General features: G+C 40.5%; 1 protein-coding gene across 3 annotated transcripts; it reads right to left on the reverse strand.

Moving 5' to 3' along the window:
• Positions 1-201: 201 nt before the first annotated feature.
• LOC137123384 (calpain-2 catalytic subunit-like) lies at positions 202-14,665 on the reverse strand. 3 transcript variants are annotated; one of them, XM_067497032.1, is made up of 13 exons: positions 14,483-14,663; positions 13,934-14,188; positions 12,274-12,343; positions 12,017-12,135; positions 11,784-11,917; positions 11,270-11,432; positions 10,504-10,593; positions 10,326-10,411; positions 9,948-10,022; positions 9,062-9,222; positions 2,966-3,126; positions 2,693-2,704; positions 202-1,474 (listed from the first exon to the last, which is right to left on the reverse strand). In XM_067497032.1, the coding sequence occupies exons 2-13, from the start codon at positions 14,141-14,143 to the stop codon at positions 1,250-1,252; spliced, it is 1,506 nt and encodes a 501-aa protein (XP_067353133.1). In that variant the 5' UTR covers positions 14,144-14,188; positions 14,483-14,663; the 3' UTR covers positions 202-1,249. The 3 variants fall into 3 exon arrangements, with proteins under 3 accessions (XP_067353133.1, XP_067353134.1, XP_067353135.1); XM_067497034.1 differs by having other exon boundaries at positions 1,337-1,474; positions 2,626-2,704; positions 14,483-14,665; XM_067497033.1 differs by lacking the exon at positions 2,693-2,704.
• Between the last annotated feature and the right edge of the window lie 4,892 nt (positions 14,666-19,557).

Below are 19,557 nucleotides of genomic sequence, written 5' to 3' on the forward strand. Positions count from 1 at the left end.
TTACATTTTGGGATAAACCAATTGAATCTAATAATGAAATAAATGCAGTGTTGAGGCAGTTACTGTCAGCATCTACATGAACGTTAAAGTCACCCACTATAATGACTTTATCTGTACTAAGCACTAAATCAGATATACAGACACGGTCCACACTGTCACCATCCATCTCTCTAAATGAAACACATTCTGCTGTTAAATTGTAAACTTCAACATAATTTATTCATTTCATTTTGGTTTAAATGCGTTGTAAAGAAATCAAAAAAGAACACAGTTCAATTGAATCTGTTTTATTACAGTCTGTTCACAGCGAGGCAGGCCACTGCATAAAGAAAAAGAGTTGAACAATCAAGGTGATAATGAAGCTGTGTTGTAGGTTGTAGTCTCTGCTGCACAATAAAAATTATTTTAAAAAGTATTTTATTGTAGCACATGTAAATGTGCTCAATGACAATAAAAAACCTATTTTCTTTTTCTAAAATACAGACTAAACCTATATGCCAAGTAATATGCAGTAACACTACTATTTTTCCAATTTTTATGTCTTCACGTCAGTATCACCCAGGGACAAAAGCATCAGGTGGTTAATATGTACATCGCATTCTCTTCAATGTAGCATTTGTGGAATGCAGCTGATTTTTTTAAAATTGGCACAAATATTTACTTGGACTTGGAACTGAATTAAATTTTGGTGATAAGAGGCAACTTTAGCCTCATGTCCGTGCCATTCCTGCTAATGCAGGATGTCTGAAATGCCTAGAGGTAGTTTACTTGGACTCATGAATAAACTGATTAAAACAGGGATTCTCAACCCTTAAGAACCCCTTTTTTGATTTCCAAATAACCTCAAATAACCACCCACTGCTGATTAGCTAGATTAGGCGGGCTCAGTCAATCAGAAGCATGGAAGATTTCACCCCATTCCACCCTCGTCTACGAAGGTATCTTTCAGCTTCTGATTGACTGAATACACCGGATCCAGGTAATAAGTGCCTTAGTGCAATCAGTAGTCAGACACAGTGTCGCACAGCACATCACAACTATAACAAAAACATACACAGAGACATATTAAAACACATAAAAACATCATGAATACACCCAATAATACACCGGTTCTGATTTAAAGATGAGCTGTCAGAACCTGCTCACAGAGAAGCTTTAGAGCTGAATTTAAAATCCCATCACTCTGTATTCATGGGAGTTACTGGTCCAGCACAAGTCAGACCATGTACACACCTCACTAATTCTAGTGTCACGGTATCAGGCTGGTATGGGCTTCTTTCTCGGTGAACACCCGCAGGATAAAGGTTCCCCCGTGGTTTGGTTCAAAGGTGGAGGGGATGAGGACGTAGTCTCCGGGAGGCAGCTTGAAGCGTTCGCACACCTCCCTCAGGTTCCTGAAGATCTTAATGCGAGCCACAGGATTTCTCTTCAACAGGATATCAGGACCCAGTCGGATGTTAGTGCGACCTTTATACTGACCACAGAAGAAGAAGAGTGTTCATACCCCAGAATGTGACCCAGTCTGTGACTGTGTGTTGGTATTATTCTGCATTTAATAAAGCTATTTGTGAGGGATTTAGGGTTTAGGTTTAAGTGTTTGAGCGCAATCATCCCACGATGGTGGGACAAGCTACCAAACTCTGCACGCTCAGCTGACTCTCTCTCAATATTCCAAAAAACGCTGAAAATAAAACTCTTCCGCATCTTCCTATGCACTTAAATCTATTAAAAACAAAAACAAAACCAAAAAAAAAAACTTCCTTTCTGCTCTTTCTCGCACTTGCATCTCGTGAAATGTGAACACCTTTCTGATAGGACTTTGCTTTGATGTTCTTTCCTTGACTTAGTTTTTGCTGCCTTGTACTTCACTTGTAATCGCTTTGGATAAAAGCATCTGCTAAATCAATAAATGTAAACGGTTGAGGCAGGATACTGGATTGAGTCTCATCAAACAGTACAGTAATAAATAGTAGAGTCAGGAGAGCTGTCAGAAAGACGGAATAAAGTAGATTAACTAAATCAGTTATTATTCTGTCAAAAACTAGAAAAACAAGGTATGAATATTAATTCAATAAGTGGCTATGTACACAAGAAATACTACTACTACATAGAAACCAATATCTACAACTACAAAGTGAGAGTGAAAAAATAAACAAATGGATACCTCAGGTAACACAGGGTCAGGTGACCCAGGAAAATAAGTGAAGCGAGTGATGTGTACATACAATAAGTGATAACTAGATGGCTGCCAAGAGAATAAGTCAAGGAGCTAGAGTGACACAGGAAAACAGGTAAGACGGAAAAAGAGTTCCAGGAATGGAGAAACAGTCCAAGCGATGGTCAGAATGGTGAGAGAAAAGGTGAATGATGAAGAGCTCAGAAATGGAGAGTTTGGATCCAGGAAGGGATTATGATAAAGTAGGTGGACAAGAAGCAGATCAGTACAGACAAGATTTTTTAAAACCTACTTTAGATTGTACATAATACAAAGACAACATATCAAATATTGATGCTGAGAAATTAATTTTTTTTTAAAGCTTTACTTAGTTACTTAATACTGATTTTGTTTCCATAAAACTGATATAACTAAACACAGGACAGTTGTGTGAAGCTAAAGGAAAACACCTGTACATCTCTCAAAGAATGAGGTGCATTGGCAACAGGTCAGTTTTCTGATTGTGTATGAACCCACCTCATCAGGAACCTGCGAGAAGAAAAACATATGGGTAACAGCAGGAAGGAAATATGAAATATGATATGAAATATGAGGTCAGACAGAAATAAATGTTAGTTGTAATGTAGTTAACAGACAGAAAGTCTGCACTTGTTTGGAAATGACTGATATAGAAACTGATGAAATTGGAAGAGGCTGATCCCTGACTGAAAACATCAGTCACATGTTTTTACTCTACAGCTAATGACTCTGGACGTCTTTCCGTTGGTCATGTTTCATCTTGAGTTTTACCTTGTGGATCACAAATCCAATGTTACTGAGTTCTTCTCTCTTCTTGCGAGTGTCTTTCTGCATCAGACTGATCAGGATGGTGCAGCCATCCACTCCATCGTGAGGGTCATCGTCCACGTCTTCCAGCCTAATGAAAAACTGAGGGTTGAGGCAGAACGTCTCTACAGAGAGAAAACAGGTCAGTTTGTACCATGTCTTTGCTTTCAGTGAGAAATTCAATTATCAATTCAACCTTATTTACGTATAGGTAGCACCAATTCACAATTAAATTATCTTAAGACACTTCACACAGTAAGCTGCATAGTTGCACCCCCATCATTGTGTGAGAGTGTGAGAGTGTGAATGGCTGAATGAAAAGCACTGTAAAGCGCTATGAGTATGCTTTATCCAAACAGGTAGAAAAGAGCTATATAAGTGCAGACCGTTTATCATTTTTCCTGTCAAATCACCTCTCTCTTCTGTTACATCCATGTTACACACCAATAATCAAAACTGCTAGGCCCGTGGTAAAGACGTTAGAAATACGTCCTGCCCGGGACACTTCCCCAGTTCTGAGCACACATGAAGTGAGACTTGGTTTTTATAACATCAACCCAAAGAAAGCAGCCAGACCAGATGGAGTGCTGGGACAGTTGCTAAAAGAATGTGCAGCTGAGCTAGCAGACAAGTTCAATACCATCTACAACATGTCGGTGTCCACATCACGGGTCCCAGCCTCCCCTATGAGATGCTGAAAATCTGCTGCTGCTGACAACAACCTGCTACTCCAGATAGCAAACAACACGATTGCTGACCTTACGGGAACATCTGCCAGCTTTCTGATGAATTGCAAAAAAAAGATTCCTTGCTTTGATGTAGCCACTAGCCAGTCCAAACAGATCACCTCTATCAGTGCAGCCCTTCATGACATGACTATGTGGGATCCCTAGACTTGTTCGCGGCCTTCTTCCTGCTTAACACCTTGTCCGAACTGGTGGTCCATGTGCGTGAGATTGACTCGCTTCACTCACCGGCGTGGGCCTCTCCTACCGCTTGTCTTATCCAGCGATGCCTCAAGCCACCCAAACAATGCTCCTTTGGCTCTGCCAGATCTGGAAACCCCACCATTGTGTCCGCCGACAGTTCAGCCTGCCCACCTGACAACATGGCTAGCATTCAGATCACTCAACCTCTCACAGTGAAATCGAATTTCCGGCCCTTGTCGCGGGGTTCTGCCTCGTCCGCATGTCGCAGGATCCACAGAAAGGCTGTGCTTAGGCGCTCTGGAGGTGCCTTAAGCTCAGAGACAGTTCGGATTCCCCTCCTAGGCCTGGGGAAACTGCTCCGATGTGGAACGACCCATCTCCAGAACCTGAAGTTCTGGACATCTTGGCCCGGGATCGGGATTCCCTCTCGGTGGCCTGCGACAATTCTGGAGGTAGCCTAGGCTTTGGTGGCCACTCTCCTCAGCCTCTTCTCTCTAACCACTTTAATATTGGGACTCCATTGTCAGGAACATTAGAATTTTCAATGCAGCTACTCACTGTGTCCCAGGAGCCACAGTCTCATTTATTCTTGGGATTCTTGGGTTAGTTAGGCTACAATTGACTACCTCGCCACTTAAAATCCTGTCTCCTCAGCTTCCTGTCTATCGTATAGATCGATTCCCCCTACTAATTATTCCGCTGTCTCTCACCTTTGCAGTTGTGATTTTGTTTTTCCTACTGATCTAGGTCCACTCCCACCTGCTACCAGGCATGTTCATTCCAGATTACCTCTGGGAAACAAACTTGCCCATACTAAACAGTTCCTCCTGCTGTTCACTTCCAGTTTTAACCTGCTAACCAGGTCATTTTTCTCCTCCACCTCTCAACTTGTTCGCCCTGCTAGTTTCTTTTTCAGATAATCTTGATGCTAATTTACATAGCTGAGGTATCCCACTTATCCCTGTTTTTCCCAAGCAACAAGTTGCTATTTTGACCTAAGTATTCTGAAGTGTGATTATATCTCAAGGTATTTTCTCTTGCTGTGTTTTCTGGTTTTTGTTCTGACTTATAGACTTTGTGTTATCCTGTTGATTACTTTGTTTTGCATTTTTACCCGATGACTGTTTCCTGAGGACACCTGTTTTTTCACCCAGCAGTAAGTGACTTTTTGTATCTTTTTGATATCAACTGCAAAACCTTATGGATTATTTGTTAGAAGAGGATTTTGTGCATGACTGAGTTTCTGCGTTTTAGTTGATACTTTGTTCGTTTGTTACTTTGTCCTCTTCAGTTTTTACTCTGTTTTACTGCTGTTGTGTTTTCTTCCAGTTGTGTTTAGTTGTCTGTCTCCCTGGGTTCCTGTTGGCATTACACCGCTCACCCTGGATATACTGCAGCGCAACTACTCCTCCCCTTCACTAGTACACACTCTGTTACCCACTATTCCGTGCCTTTACTGCAACTCGCCATGTCTGTTATCCTTCCCCTGGTCACCTTCACATTGCATCCATACTCTTAATCACCATCCCTGATTGTCCCACCTGTTACTTTTACCTTTAAATAAAGTGTTCTTGCCTTCCTACTCCTTCGTTGCTCCTTTCTGGGTCCTACAAATCCCTCCCTGATATTTGTACACTTTTTAATTCTGCGGACATGGCATTCATTGACTCTACCATCATGAATTAAATGGTTGATTCTTTTAGTCCACTTTGCATGTCAACCTTAGAACGTATAGGTACTTTAAGAAACAGACCTGATCCATTGACCTGGAAGCAACCATGGATTATTGAGAACATATGAAATTGTAAACGAGTATGTAGAAGGGCTGAGCATAAATGGAAGGAATCTGGTCTTGCAGTACATTTTATTTTAAACAAAGAACTTATGGATTTTCAATAGGATGATGAAAGATGCCAGAACCTTTTACTTCTCAGATCTATGCCAATCGTCAAAATCCCAGATTTCTATTTCGTACTGTTGAAAGGCTGGTTAACCCTCTACCCCCTTATGCCTCTGCCAATTGTATTGCTGATGCAATAAGTTTTATCACACTTTGTTTACAGAATGGAGAAAATTGTGTGTGGTCTCACTCAAAATCCTTCTGGATGTGGGGTTATTTCTGTGGTCTGTCCTTATCAGAGCTCCCTGAATTATTTATCTCCCCTTGAAATGTTTAATTTACTATATACATTATCTCATATGAAAACATCAACTAGTCCACTTGACATTACTCCAACAAAGTTTTTACTGGAAATGTTAGACTGTATAGCACTATACTTGCATATCATATTGAACAAATCACTGAGTACTGGTTGTGTCCCTGATCATTTCAAAGTTCCCTGCACACAGCCCATTTTCAAGAAACCTGGTCTCGATCCTTCTATCCTGGACAGCTACTGTCCATTTGTCTCTAAAATTCTAGAACAATGGGTCACACAGTGGTTACTGACAGTTTTGGAGACAAATAACTGTTTCAAAAGGTTCCAATCAGGTTTTCACAAAAAACACAGCACAGATACAGCTCTTTTACGTGTTACAATTGACCTTCTAATTAATGCTGACTCTGGCTTGTGCTCTATCCTAGTGCTGTTGGATTTAGTGCTGCATTTGACACAGTAGATTATAATATTCTGTTGGAAAGACTGAGGCACTGGGTGGGTATATCAGGCACAGCATTAAACTGGTTTGCTTCATATTTGTCTAATAGGAAATCTTGTGTCTCCATTGAAAATTATGTCATCCCCTCTCTGAGTATGGTGTTCCCCAAGGATCGATACTTGGCCAATTCTTTTCTCAATCTACTCGCTTCCACTGGGTGATGTTATATGCAGACATAATATTTATTTTTACTGTTATGCCAATGACACTCTATTACTCTATTACACCCTATTACTACTACGGACCATAGTTGGCTGAGTTCTCTACAAGATTGGATCTCTGATATTAGAAACTGGATGTTGTAGCTATTAGAGAAAGAATTCACCAGATCCTCCGCCCAAATATTAAAGATAGACCCTCATGTACAACAGTGCTAGAATCATCAATAAGGCTGTAATCATTCTTAGACTGCCTTTTACCCATAGATCTCTCTGAGCTAACTTCAATTACCTCATCTAAACTAACAACCTGTCTTCTAGATCCTATTCCAACTAGACTGCTCAGGGAAGATTTACCCTTAATTGATAAATTCTTATTAGACATCATCAATCTATCTTTAATACCAGGCTATGTACCACAGGCCTATAAGGTAGCTGTAACTAATCCTCTACTTAAAAAAACAAACAGTCTTGACCCAGATGTTTTAGCCAATTACAGACCAATTTCCAATCTCCCCTTTATTTCTAAAATCCTTGCAAAAGTAGTTGCAAAGCAACTATGTGACCATCTGTACAGGAATAATTTGTATTCAGGATTTAGTCAGGATTTAGAGTTCATCATAGTACAGAAACAGCACTGGTAAAAATAACCAATGATCTTCTCATGGCATCACATAATGGACTAGCCTCTATACTTGTTTTGTTAGATGTTAGTGCTGCCTTTGACTCCATTGATCACAACCATTTATTACAGAGACTGGAAGATGAAATTGGGATTAAAGGAACTGCACTAGGTTGGTTTAAATCTTATCAGTCTGATAGATTTCAATTTGTTACATGTTAATGATGAATCCTCCATGCACACAAGTTAGTTAGCTATGGAGTTCCACAAGGCTCTGTGTTAGGACCAATACTTTTTACTTTATATATGTCTCCTTTATGCAACTTTATTAGACAACACTCCATACATTTCAATTGCTATGCTGATGATACCCAGCTATATCTATCTATGGAACCAGATGGAAAAATCAGTTAATCAAGCTTCAAGCATTTCTACAAGACATAAAAGCCTGGATGTCCCACAATTTTTTACTTCTAAACTCAGACAAAACTGAAGTCATAGTATTTTGGCCCAATAATCTCAGAAATATGATGTCCAACCATATTGTTACTCAAGATGGGATAAGTCTGGCCTCCAATACTAATGCAAGGAAACTTGGAGTTCTTTTTTATTAGGATTTGTCCATTACCTCACATATAAAACAAATCTCTAGAATGGCCTTCTTCTTTTAATTCCATATTTACAATTACAAAACTTAAGATCATCAGACAGTGGATTGTTGTCTGTTCCAACTTTCCAGTTAAAAACCAGGCGGGATAGAGCATTTCCCATCATGGCTCCAAAACTCTGGAATGACTTGCCTGAGGAAATCAGGCTCTCTGACTCAGTGTCATCTTTTAAGTCTCGTCTGAAAATGCATTTGTGAGATTCTTGTTTTAGTATAAATAGTATATTCTATCTATATCATTTGATGTATTTTACTTTATGCTTTCTTTGATTTTATATTTAACCTGATATTATTAATTTACTTATCTTTATTTTCCTTTCCAATGTACAGCACTTTGTACTTTGTTTGATAAGTGTGTTATAAATAAATAAGCTGTTATTATTAAAATAACAGAAAATCATTGGGACTAGTCTTCCAGAGATGGGCACTATCTATACCACCTGCTGTCTGCGATGAAAGCACAACATCCTTTGTGACCAGTACCAGTACCACCTTGCACATGACCTTTTCCATCTGCTGCATTCAGGTAGAAGGTACAGGTCCATATGTGCCAGAACCACAAGACTGACTCACAGCCTCTATCCTCAGGAGGTGAGGGTGCTGAAGGGACAGTCTCCCCCCGTCTGCCTCCACATATACGACATTACACCACTGCAATATCTTTGAAGTTGACCTTGCATTGTTGCATCATTCAAACGATTCTCCACACTTTTTTTTTATATGCTGTGGAACATGACCTACCATTACTGTTCTAACAATTGTTCCTGCACTGAGTGATGCGATCTCGTTCTGCTGTTCTATAATTATAGAATGATGTTTTTATGGGACAGCACTTTTACACTTTTTTAAGCACTTTTACAGCTTTTTACATTGTTGCTATGCAGTTGTATGATGCTGTAATGATATCCAATCCAATATGTCAAGAACAACAAACTTCACATGACTCTTTTACCTGAAAAACATGAATAGACTTGAGACACCCGGTTGTGTCTGACTGAATGTGAAAACAATGATAAAATGTCATACTGGGATAGTTACTGCAGCCTCCGGCCGTAGAGCCAACCTTCCACTCTCCTTCGAAGACAGCCCAGTTCCAGCATCCAACCTGGTCACTGCACAGTGTGTCGGGCGTCAGGTTGCAGATCTTAAGGCTGGAATACTGGAGCAGGAACTCCTTGTAGGACATCCTGAAGAAGAAAGTGATTACACTGACAGAAAAGTGTTGTTAACAGCAACAACACAGCTCTGAATCTACACCAGCTTCCTGTTGTGATAAATTTCCTACAAAAGCAATGTGCCTGTTCAGGGTGATCAAATGCACCCTTTGTTTCCTGCTTTCTCACCTAACGCAGACCTAGTGTCCACGTTGGCTTGACACTGGAGCTTCCTCAGCAGGCACGCTGTCCTGTCACCTTTTGCTTTCCTCACAGGTATGCTGTATCCTTTCCTTGAATTCAGCGAAAACCCGTCCACTGATATGTTAACATGGCAACAACCATGAAACTATCTGCCTCTGGTCTCACTTATCTTAACATAGACACTCCCTTTGCTTCTAAGCAGGGAAGACATGGGTAGCAGGAAATATGTGTATTTCGAAGAGTTGCTAGTTAATTTCCTGACCTCTATGTGTTTAACTGCATGTATGTTCTGTGAGGTTGATTTACATTCAGTTGTTCCTTTAATATTTTGTGTGGACTGGGCTGCTGAGCTGAGTGGTTAAAAGGCTAAACACAACCTGTAAGCATGGGCAATCTGACTGACCCACTTGAGTGATCTGCTCAATGTAAAATTCAATGTAAATATAATTTATGCCCTGCCTTTGCCTCTTAACTTTTCTTGCAATTTGCCTGTGGCTCAGAACCTTCCACATGTCCCCAACAGTGTGACATGAATTCCAGAACCAGAAACTCACCAGAACTCTCCATCCTCAGCAGAGTAGTTCAGCTTCTGCTTTTCCTCTGGCAGAACTTGGTCCCATTCCTTTGACCTGATAAATGATAAAACAGTGAAGTCAGAGTGGTGCTGTGCTCACACAAACTGATTTTTCTGGTGTTTTAAATAAATTACCAGAGTTGTAGTTTTTAGTATTTATTCAATTATTTCTAAATAATTAGAAATAATAATTATCTTGAGTAACAGAAACCTGAGGAAAGAGATGGCGCTGGTTACTTTTCTAATGTATTTCTACTTTTTATTACCACTCCATGCTAACCCTGGAACAGAGTCTGGACTGATGCTCATGACTTCAGTTCACTTCAGTGAACAAAAGGATCACATGAGCTCCACTCACTTATCACTCCAGGCTCCAGTCCACTCCCGGTACCCCCAGGGGTTCCTGATTCTCAGCAGTTCCACCAGAGAACCACAGTAATGGACCTGCAGAGCAGAATCTGACATGTTACTCTGAGACCATCGATAGCTACATGGAGCTGCTTCTGTTTCTGCTCTGATTTCCCATGATGCCTCACCTGCTCTACTGCAGTGATGGAGTAAGCATGACCTTTGACCAGTTTCTGATCAGTGACCTTCTCCACTTCCTTGTCAGAAGAGATGGAAATCTGACATGGATAGACAGATCACGACAGACAAATCACTGACAAAATACTGAAGAAAACTTTGACGGACATTTCTTAGCACAATCTAATCAGAGAATATTTTTGTTTGTCTTTACAGAACCTGCCCGGAGTGTCGCTTTAGCTAAATAAACTCATTATTAAATGTTTCTCCAGATTTTATTGTCTTTTTATTTCTTGATCTTTCAAAAAGCAGGGAAATTTTGAAGTTTTGTCAGAATTACAAATCGGAACACAGCACTAATACATTACCAACTGATAAACTTCCCATCGTCAGTATGTAATTTCAGTCTATTCTCATTCATGTGTACATGGAGACACAAATGGAGGAGGCTGCCAATGCACATTCTCTCTTGGCTCCAAACACAGAAGTGTTGGGGTTATCCAGGTCATTTTAAATGGGTTCCAGGTTTCCATTTGATATCTAATTCTCTTTATAAGTCCACGGTCTATAGAGACAGGTATGGCAGTTTAGAGTGGTTTTATTCTTAATTTTGCGTCAGTTTAGAATCTGATTTTAATTAACTATATTAACCTTGGTCTCAAGACAACACGTGTCCACATCTGCAAACCTGTGGACGTGTTGTCTGGGAAAACAGAATGCACCTAGAGTTTTTCAGTGAATCCCTCTCAGCTTTTGAGTCAAGCTTTAAACATTTACATCACAGCTGAGCAGCGAACCGAGCTGCAGAGCTTTCCTCATAATGTTGAAGAGGAACGGCGGCGCCTCCTTTAGGTCATAGCTCTCAGAGATTCCTCCAGTGAAATCCTCAAACCCTTCGATACTAGAGCCTCCGATTAGAGCCTCATAAGAGCCATTTACCCTGCAGGATGAGACACAGGAGAGGTGGATGCAGTAAGAACTTCAAATCTTGTTTTATTCAGTGTATTTGCGGTCATTTCTTTTAAACGCTTTTCTTGAGCCCTCTACCATAGCAATGTAATACCCACCAACCAAAGTGAGCCTTTACCTGCCACATACACAGACTACCCTTTCGTCATGTTGTCCCACCCCTCCCTCCTTCTCCCCTTTGTCCGTTTTGGTGCCACGTACATAACAGTTGACAAAATCAGGTCTATTTTAAACTTTTTCTCTGGTTTTCTCTTTTGTTTAGCTTTTTGTTTTCATCACTGTGTTTTTCCACTATTTCTAGAATTCTGTCTGTGTCTCTTACTTGGCATAGGCTTTTTCCAGCAGAGCGCTCCAGAACTCTTTTTTCTGGGCTGAGTGGTTGAACAGCAGCTTACCATCTCTGGTCGGCAGCCGATCGTCCACCACCACGTCTACCCACTGCCCAAAACGCCACAGCTGCAGGAACAGGAAACATGAGGTCAGGTTTGGAAGAAAGGTAGTAAGTGGAGGATGGGAGAAGGATGAGTCTGCAGCAGTGAGGATGATGATGCTCACCTGGAAGTGAAAGATGCCGACATACTGAGAAGTGAAGCTCTGACCAGTAGGTACCACTCTGTTCAGAATCTGAGGGTCCAGAGTCAGAGAGGCCATGGCAGCCATCAACCAGCAGTCACCTGATACCAAGGTCACATGATTACACCTGGATCCACACAGGTAGGTTTGTGTGTGTGTGTGTGTGTGTGTGTGTGTGTGTGTGTGTGTGTGTGTGTGTGTGTGTGTGTGTGTGTGTGTGTGTGAGTGAGTGCTCTCACCTAGAGCCCCCTGACAGACATCGGTTCTTGTGGCTCCATTGACAATAAACTGAGGATCAGTACACAGCTCCTGATTGGACAAGACAGCAGGTGATGACTTCATCACATAACAAATGTTCTTTTACTCTGGATAAATGCAGATTATCTGCGAACAAATATTTTTTTTTGTCCTTTCGGACATCTTATCCCATAAATTCAGGGTCGCCACAGCGGATTATTGTCCGCATGCTGATCTGGCACAGTTTTTACACAGGATGCACTTCCTGCCGCAACCCTCCCCAATTTCTACCGGGCTTGGACCGACAATGCACAGCTGGGGATGTGAATGGGCTGTTGGGTGGTCAGCGTCTTGCCCAGATGTCTTTTCATAATTTAAAAAGTTTATATAATCCCAAAATTATAAAAAATATCTAATGTAAATCTTATTCTATTCTACAACTAAATATTAAAGAATAAGCTGCAGGGTGTTATCATGACGCTGTGATCATAATCTTTACTGTGATACTGGGATTTATACTATTGGAGATTCACATTGAATCATTTATAGTAAAAGATGCATATATAAACTTTATCAAATTACTATGCTGTGTATTTTTTTTTGAGCTTATTAAAGCTTTGAACTGAAAAGAGTTCAAAACGTTCAAATCTGCAGCAGATCAAAGTAAACAAAGATAAAGCCGATCAAAGTGTAGCAGCAGGGCTCAGGTGTGTTCAGAGTTGACATTTTAATGATTGACAGGATTTGAGCCAGACTCTTTTTTTAATAACAGGAGGAACTTTTATCTTTACTTTTTTTTATCTTTAAATGGTCTAAATGGTCTGCACTTATATAACGCTTTTCTACCTATTGATACTCAAAGCACTTTACACTGCTTCTTATTTACCCATTCACACTCACAATCACACACACATTCATACACCGATGGGGGAGCTGCTATGCAGCTGGCCAACACTCACCGGGAGCAACTAAGTTGGGGTTCAGTGTCTTGCTCAAGGACACTTCGACATGTGACCGGAGGAGCCGGGGATTGAACCAACAACTGTGAGATTGGTGGACAACCGCTCTACCTTCCTGCTCCTTCCTGTTTACTTTCCTTAAACAGAATAAAATCAGCTGAATCCAGATGATTCAAAGTGTAACTCTAACGTCCTGTTCCAATCTAATGGCTTTATTTGGAAAGTTACATCTTTTCTGTAAGTGCCTTAGTGCACTATACTCCAGGGCCTCACAGGGAGCTTCTCAGAACCTCTGCTACACCAAAACAAAGACAGTGATACTTAATATGTGAAGATATTCAATATAATGAAGGAGTGGTCACGAGTTAGAAACTGACCTCCTCTGTCATTTAGACAAGACATTTTGGACGTCTTTTACAGTTGATCAAAGATACAGATTGGTAACTGTTACATTTTATAAAAGAGTTTCTGTACTTTGTTAATGTATATGTTTTTAATGGAAGCTGTGTCGACAAACTGATGGACAGGATGGACAGCTTGGACACCGTCCAAAAACAACGTAAATGTAAATTGCAGTAAATCAAAATGTAAAGATGTGATAAAGCTAAATGGCAGGTTAATGTCTTGTTGGAACAGTGTCTCTGTCTGAGTGTGTCAAAGAGGAGTTGAAGATGCTGCTGAATCAGAGGCTGCGTCCACTCACCGTAGGCCGTTTCCACACCACACCTTTGGTTTTGGCTGAGTTGGGTCCCAACTCCCTGTCTCCTAGAGAGGTCGAGCTTCCTGGGAAGGTCGGGTCACAGAACAGTGAGCCGCTCTTCAAACAATCACTGCGAAGCTGTATAAAGTCCTGTTGGTTGAAGAGGACAGCTTTGGGCTGTGTCCCAGTTAGATTAGCTGCTGTGTTCGCCATTCTGAGAGTCTGTGGTACCAGTGTGCAGTGTGCAAAAAGCTGAACCTAGAGACACAAATCCAATACACATGAGGTCATAACATTAACTGAGGCATTTTGTATCTTTTTTGAGCAGAAGACACAAAGAACAATTAAAAGTAAAAGATTTATTTGGTAACATTAAACCGGCAAAAACCTCCAAACCCTGTCCACTAAGGTCTACAGTCACATATACTAACTATACAGTGACCTTTGACTTTTGGACCAGTTTTCAGTCTGACTATAGCACAGCAGACATGCGGTCGACAATAAAGTTTTAGAACAAACCCCACCCCCCTGCTAAATTTCAGATTTCCTTACCTTCACCTGATGAAGTAAAAAGTCAACACAACAGAAATATTTTTCTCTGGTGTATTTTCTAATTGTTACAGCAGAGCAGAGACCTACTTTCTCAACCCAGATGATTCTTTCAGGAACTAACTTACGCACTTCAACAGACTGTGATGTAATAGAACAGGTAACAGAAACGCTCCAATCACGCACAACCTGTAAATATATGGAGCTGCTAGGGTCTGTGTTTGTGTGTGTGTGTGAGTGTGAACATTGCACCATTGTCGTCTGTACGCAGACTTCCTGTTATTAGGATTCCACAAACAAGTATGAACTTGTCTGGGTAGCAGCTGTGATGTGGCTGTTAATGAGCTGAGGAACATGTTCTGCAGTTTGAACACAGCAGCAGTTTTTCTCCAGCTCCACACACAGCTTCTTTTTGTAAATTACACCTAAATCCTAAATATCATTTTACAGAAATATCAATTTCAGTGCTTTCAGTAAAGTCAGTTCTGATTCTTCTCACTGAGGATAAACCTCCTCCTAGGACCTCGTTAGTGGTCCAGAACCAATCCAATACTGGGGATCTACTGTACCTGCTGCAAGTGTAGTTCTATCTTTCCCTGGTAATCTTATGTTTTTATCATATACTGATGCTGCTGAACTTTTTTGAATTCTGGACATAAGAAGAAGAAAATAAAGTCACAATCATCTGAGAATAAAATAATCTAAAATCTGTTTTAATGAAAGAAAATCATGCTAAATGTCTTTTTTAGACAAAACCAATGGAAAAACTGCTGTTAGATCATTGTTGTATATTTCAAGCTTATTATCTCTTTATTAGTAACCAGAATATTTTTTGTATTATCTGAAAAGAAAAATCAGCACAGTGGAGCTGCAGCTGCGGGTGTTCAGACACAATTAGACAAAATTCCTATTGATTAGTAAAAAAAAAAAATACTTGTAACTGACAAAAGTAAAAACAAAAAAAAATGACTATGAAAATATATGACTGATTGTTTATGATCTAACAGAACTTTCACCTGTACTTTTATTAGGATTTTAATAAGAGCTTAAAATTCTGTCAGATCAAAAACCAAAAGCAAAAACTAATTTTTATTTCTTTGATTTCATTTTATGTTATTGTCATAGAAACTTGTGCATTTCTTGTTTTTTTGGTCCATGTCAGTGGATGTAGCTGGGACTCTGAAGAGCAGCTGTCTTAATGAAGCTTTCCGCACTGACGGTGTGGCTGGACTCGATATACTGAGCATTGATGCCGGTGATCACCATGCTGCTTACCTGGAAACAGCAGGTGTAGCAACGACCTCTAGAGGAGGGATCAGGATTGGGCCAAAAATGTCCTCTCTCCTGAAAGATCCTGGAATCATTTTACAAACCCTGACACTCTTTAAGGGTCTTACAGGAACCCTGGCTGAACCAGAACTCCTTTAACAGCCACAGCTCAATAAACCTTTTCAAATCCAGAATGAAGAAATACATGCAGAACCTGTTCAGAATCACACATCCTCATCATGAACCTGTTCTTACTGTCAGACGCTGGATCCTTGTTGTGGACCCTCCTCAACTTCTGTTGAACTCTTTAAAGGAACCAAAAGCTCTGCAGAACTTTCTAAGACCTGAACCCCCCAGAATGGGAATCTCTTCCAGGAGCCCTAGAACCTAAAACCTCTTCAAAGACTCCTGGAACACAATCCTGACTCACAAGCCTTGAAATCCTCCTAAAACCCTTAACAGGATCTTACCAGCTTCAGCCAGAGCCTCTCCCATCTTATAAGTGGTTATGGAACCAGAACAATCTGAATCATGACTGAAAGATCTCCTACAACACAAAGGGAAGAAAAGGAATTTTTCTTGTCGATTCCTAGGCTCAGTTGCCTTTGTGGGACTTCAGACCAAATCTCTGGATAAATAAGGAAAAATAAGCTGCATTTTGAAAAACACTTCTGTTCTGTGATTCTTCAGAGACCAGATTCAGTAAACACAGTTACTGGACAATAACTTGACTGAAAAATCGGCTCTGCACAGCTGGGGATGGGGATGGCTGTTGGGTGTTCAGTGTCTTGCCCAGCGACACTTCAACATGTGGTCAGTAGGCAGCCACTCTACCAACTGACGTGCAGTAAGATGTTACTCTTAAATTACTGAGGAAACTAAAGTGGTATCAGCCTCATCAGTGAATGCCAGACACTTTACCATGCATAGAAACTACAGTAAAAGATAAAAAGTGTTGGAGGTCAGAGGCAGAAATATTCGAGGCCTGCTGAGAAAGAAACACATAAAGAAGAAAAGGAGCAGGACCACAGAAGAAAAAGAGGATGCTGAGAGGTCTATCGTGTGTCTCATTTCAGGTGCCACTGCCTCTTTGTAGGCATTTGTAGACCACGAAGGCCAACCCAAACTTAGACGTCTGGTATATGGGACATTCTGTATTTTTGTCACCAGCTCAGGTAGAAAACTGTCTAATTTGATCTAAAATGGGAGCACTTGTTACCTTGGTTTTTATATTATTATAATTATATTATTATATTATATTATATGATCTGAGATGGAGAGGGGATGAAATACACTTTCTTACAATTCCAAAGATGTGTTCATAGAAAAATAAATATTTTCATCATTAGCTTAGAGTGAGAGGAATCTACAAATATACAGCAGCTACAGTCAATATACCAGGACATAACCTGATGGAAAAGAAGAGAGTAGGATTGTATGCAGGCCCCAAATACTGAGACTTGAACTTTCAACTTGAGCATTAGAAAATATGCAGTTCATCAGGGGACCCAGATACGATGTTTTCCCATTCACAGAATCTGGATATATGATCTTAGCAAATTCATCACATTTATGACACGTTGTAAAAGACAGAAAAAGTGTAAACAACACCACAAACCTGCTGGATGTCAGCAATTACCTCCTCCTTCGGCCTGAAGCAAAGAGAACAAAGATCTCATCTCATCATCGCAGCTCAGTAATCTCAGTGTCCCAGTAGCAGGCTGACCTGCTGTGGGCTTCTTTTTCTGTGAAAACCCTCAAGATAAAGCTTCCTTGGTGATTTGGGTTGCGGTGAAAAGGATGATGAAGTAGTTTCGGGCGGCAGCTTGAAGCACTCACACACCTCCCTCAGGTCTGTGAAGATCAGGCTGTGGGCCACCGGGTCTTTCCTTGTTAGAAGCTAATTTTCTTCTGCACTCCCTTAAATTTAGCGAAGCTTTGTGACTTTCACACATGAAATATTGAGACTCCGTTGTCACTTTGTGTTAAATGTTTCCATCCACTGACTCACCTCATCAGGAACCTGAAAGACAGACAACACAGAGAGACAAACAGCAAAGTTACAGGAAGTCCAAAGTCAGAGAGACATACACGTCTGATTATACCGAGAGAAACACAGACACCCTCCACATTAGTAGCAGACGCTCATGGATCTCAACCTGGTTACATTCGTCCGAGCTGACAACCAAAAAAAAACAGAATCACTCAGCAGAGAAAGATCAGACGATCCCTGAACTGTTGCACTGCTTCAGGTTTGAAAGAAATATTCAACCAATAGGAGACTGAACTTCTGCTGCTGCCCTGTTGACTCCTGCACTGTTAAACTGCACTGGTAAAGGTTGAAATATTCGCTTTTTAGCAGGAGAAATTTAGAGAAAATATTTCTAAGAGATTATCAGGAATAATTTCACTTTAATTAATCACACCAGATATGGTACATTTAGCAGAAAGTAAATATTAATTAAAATTAGAATTAGTCATTTGGCAGATGCTTTTATCCAAATCTAATTACAGTGCCTTTCCCAATAAGACTTTGACATGAGAAAGAAATCAGGGTTTGAACCCTGCAGTTGGTGGACAAAGCCATCATTTTCAACAGGTACCCTCTGAAGAAAAATACAGAGCGGACAAAAACAGTACTGTGATTGTGGTGTACTGGTGTCTCCATCTGTCACACAATGAATTCCCATGACCTCTACTGAAGTTGGAAGTTTCAGCTGAGTTGTCTAAGCCTGGATAAATCAAACCAAACCAGTTTACAGTGAGGTGAATGAGAAAATGTGCTGAGTAATCAGAGTAAACTGACTTCATTTGTGAGAAATTGTGATTAATAAGGGTGTTTTATTTTCTGATGAGGATCACACTCTCCATGATGTAGAAACTTGAAAACATAACAGAATAATGAGGCAACAGCTTCACCAAAATGAGATCTGCACTGTGGCAAGTTGATCTGATGAGCTTCACTCACTTGTGGCACCAGTTTCCAATCCAGATGACCCTAGGGGTTCAGAGCCTTGTTGTTTCTGCTAATTTACATATTAACATACATTGTCCTGCCTCCAGAATTCCTCACCTTCTTTGTTGATGTGATGGAGTAGACATGACCTTTAGTCAGATCTTTACTGTGAATGATGGAGTCTGAGCTCTGGAAAGGAAGGATGTTGCTGATCAAATACTGCAGGAGCGATAAGGCCAATCCTTAGATTCTACCTCAAACAGATTCAGACACGCTTACAGACAACCACAGAACTACAAACTGTGATGGTGACAAGAAGAAAAGGTAGCAGAAGAAGAAGAACTCCTTTGTTTGTTGTACCAAGCAGGCCACTGACACTGAATAAGAAAATTCAATTCAATTTCAATTCAACTTTATTTATATAGCGCCAATTCACAACAAAGTCATCTCAGGGCACTTTACAACGTGTCAAGCAAGCTCGAAGGAACCTACAGGAACCAGTTTTTGGGTTTTACCTGGACCCCCAAACATCTGGGTAGGTGATGAAATATGGACCTGTGCAGATGCACAGCTTTAAACTTCTAACTAAATGATGACATTTTTAACTGACATGAAAATGCTCTAATGGTCCCATCATGTACTGTAAAGCTTCTTCTGCTTCATGTTCAGACTGTTGGACCTGGACTAACGGATCTAACAGGCTCTTTCTAATCCTAATAAATTGAAGTTACACGCTAAGTCATATTAATCAATAAGAACATCGCATCAGCACAGACTGTGCCTGTGGGTGAATAGAGGAAAAAAAGTGTGTGAGCTGCAGAATAAATTTTAATGAGTGTTACACTGTAGGAAG

The sequence above is a fragment of the Channa argus genome, chromosome 3, assembly GCF_033026475.1.
Source record: "Channa argus isolate prfri chromosome 3, Channa argus male v1.0, whole genome shotgun sequence".
Taxonomy (NCBI): domain Eukaryota; kingdom Metazoa; phylum Chordata; class Actinopteri; order Anabantiformes; family Channidae; genus Channa; species Channa argus.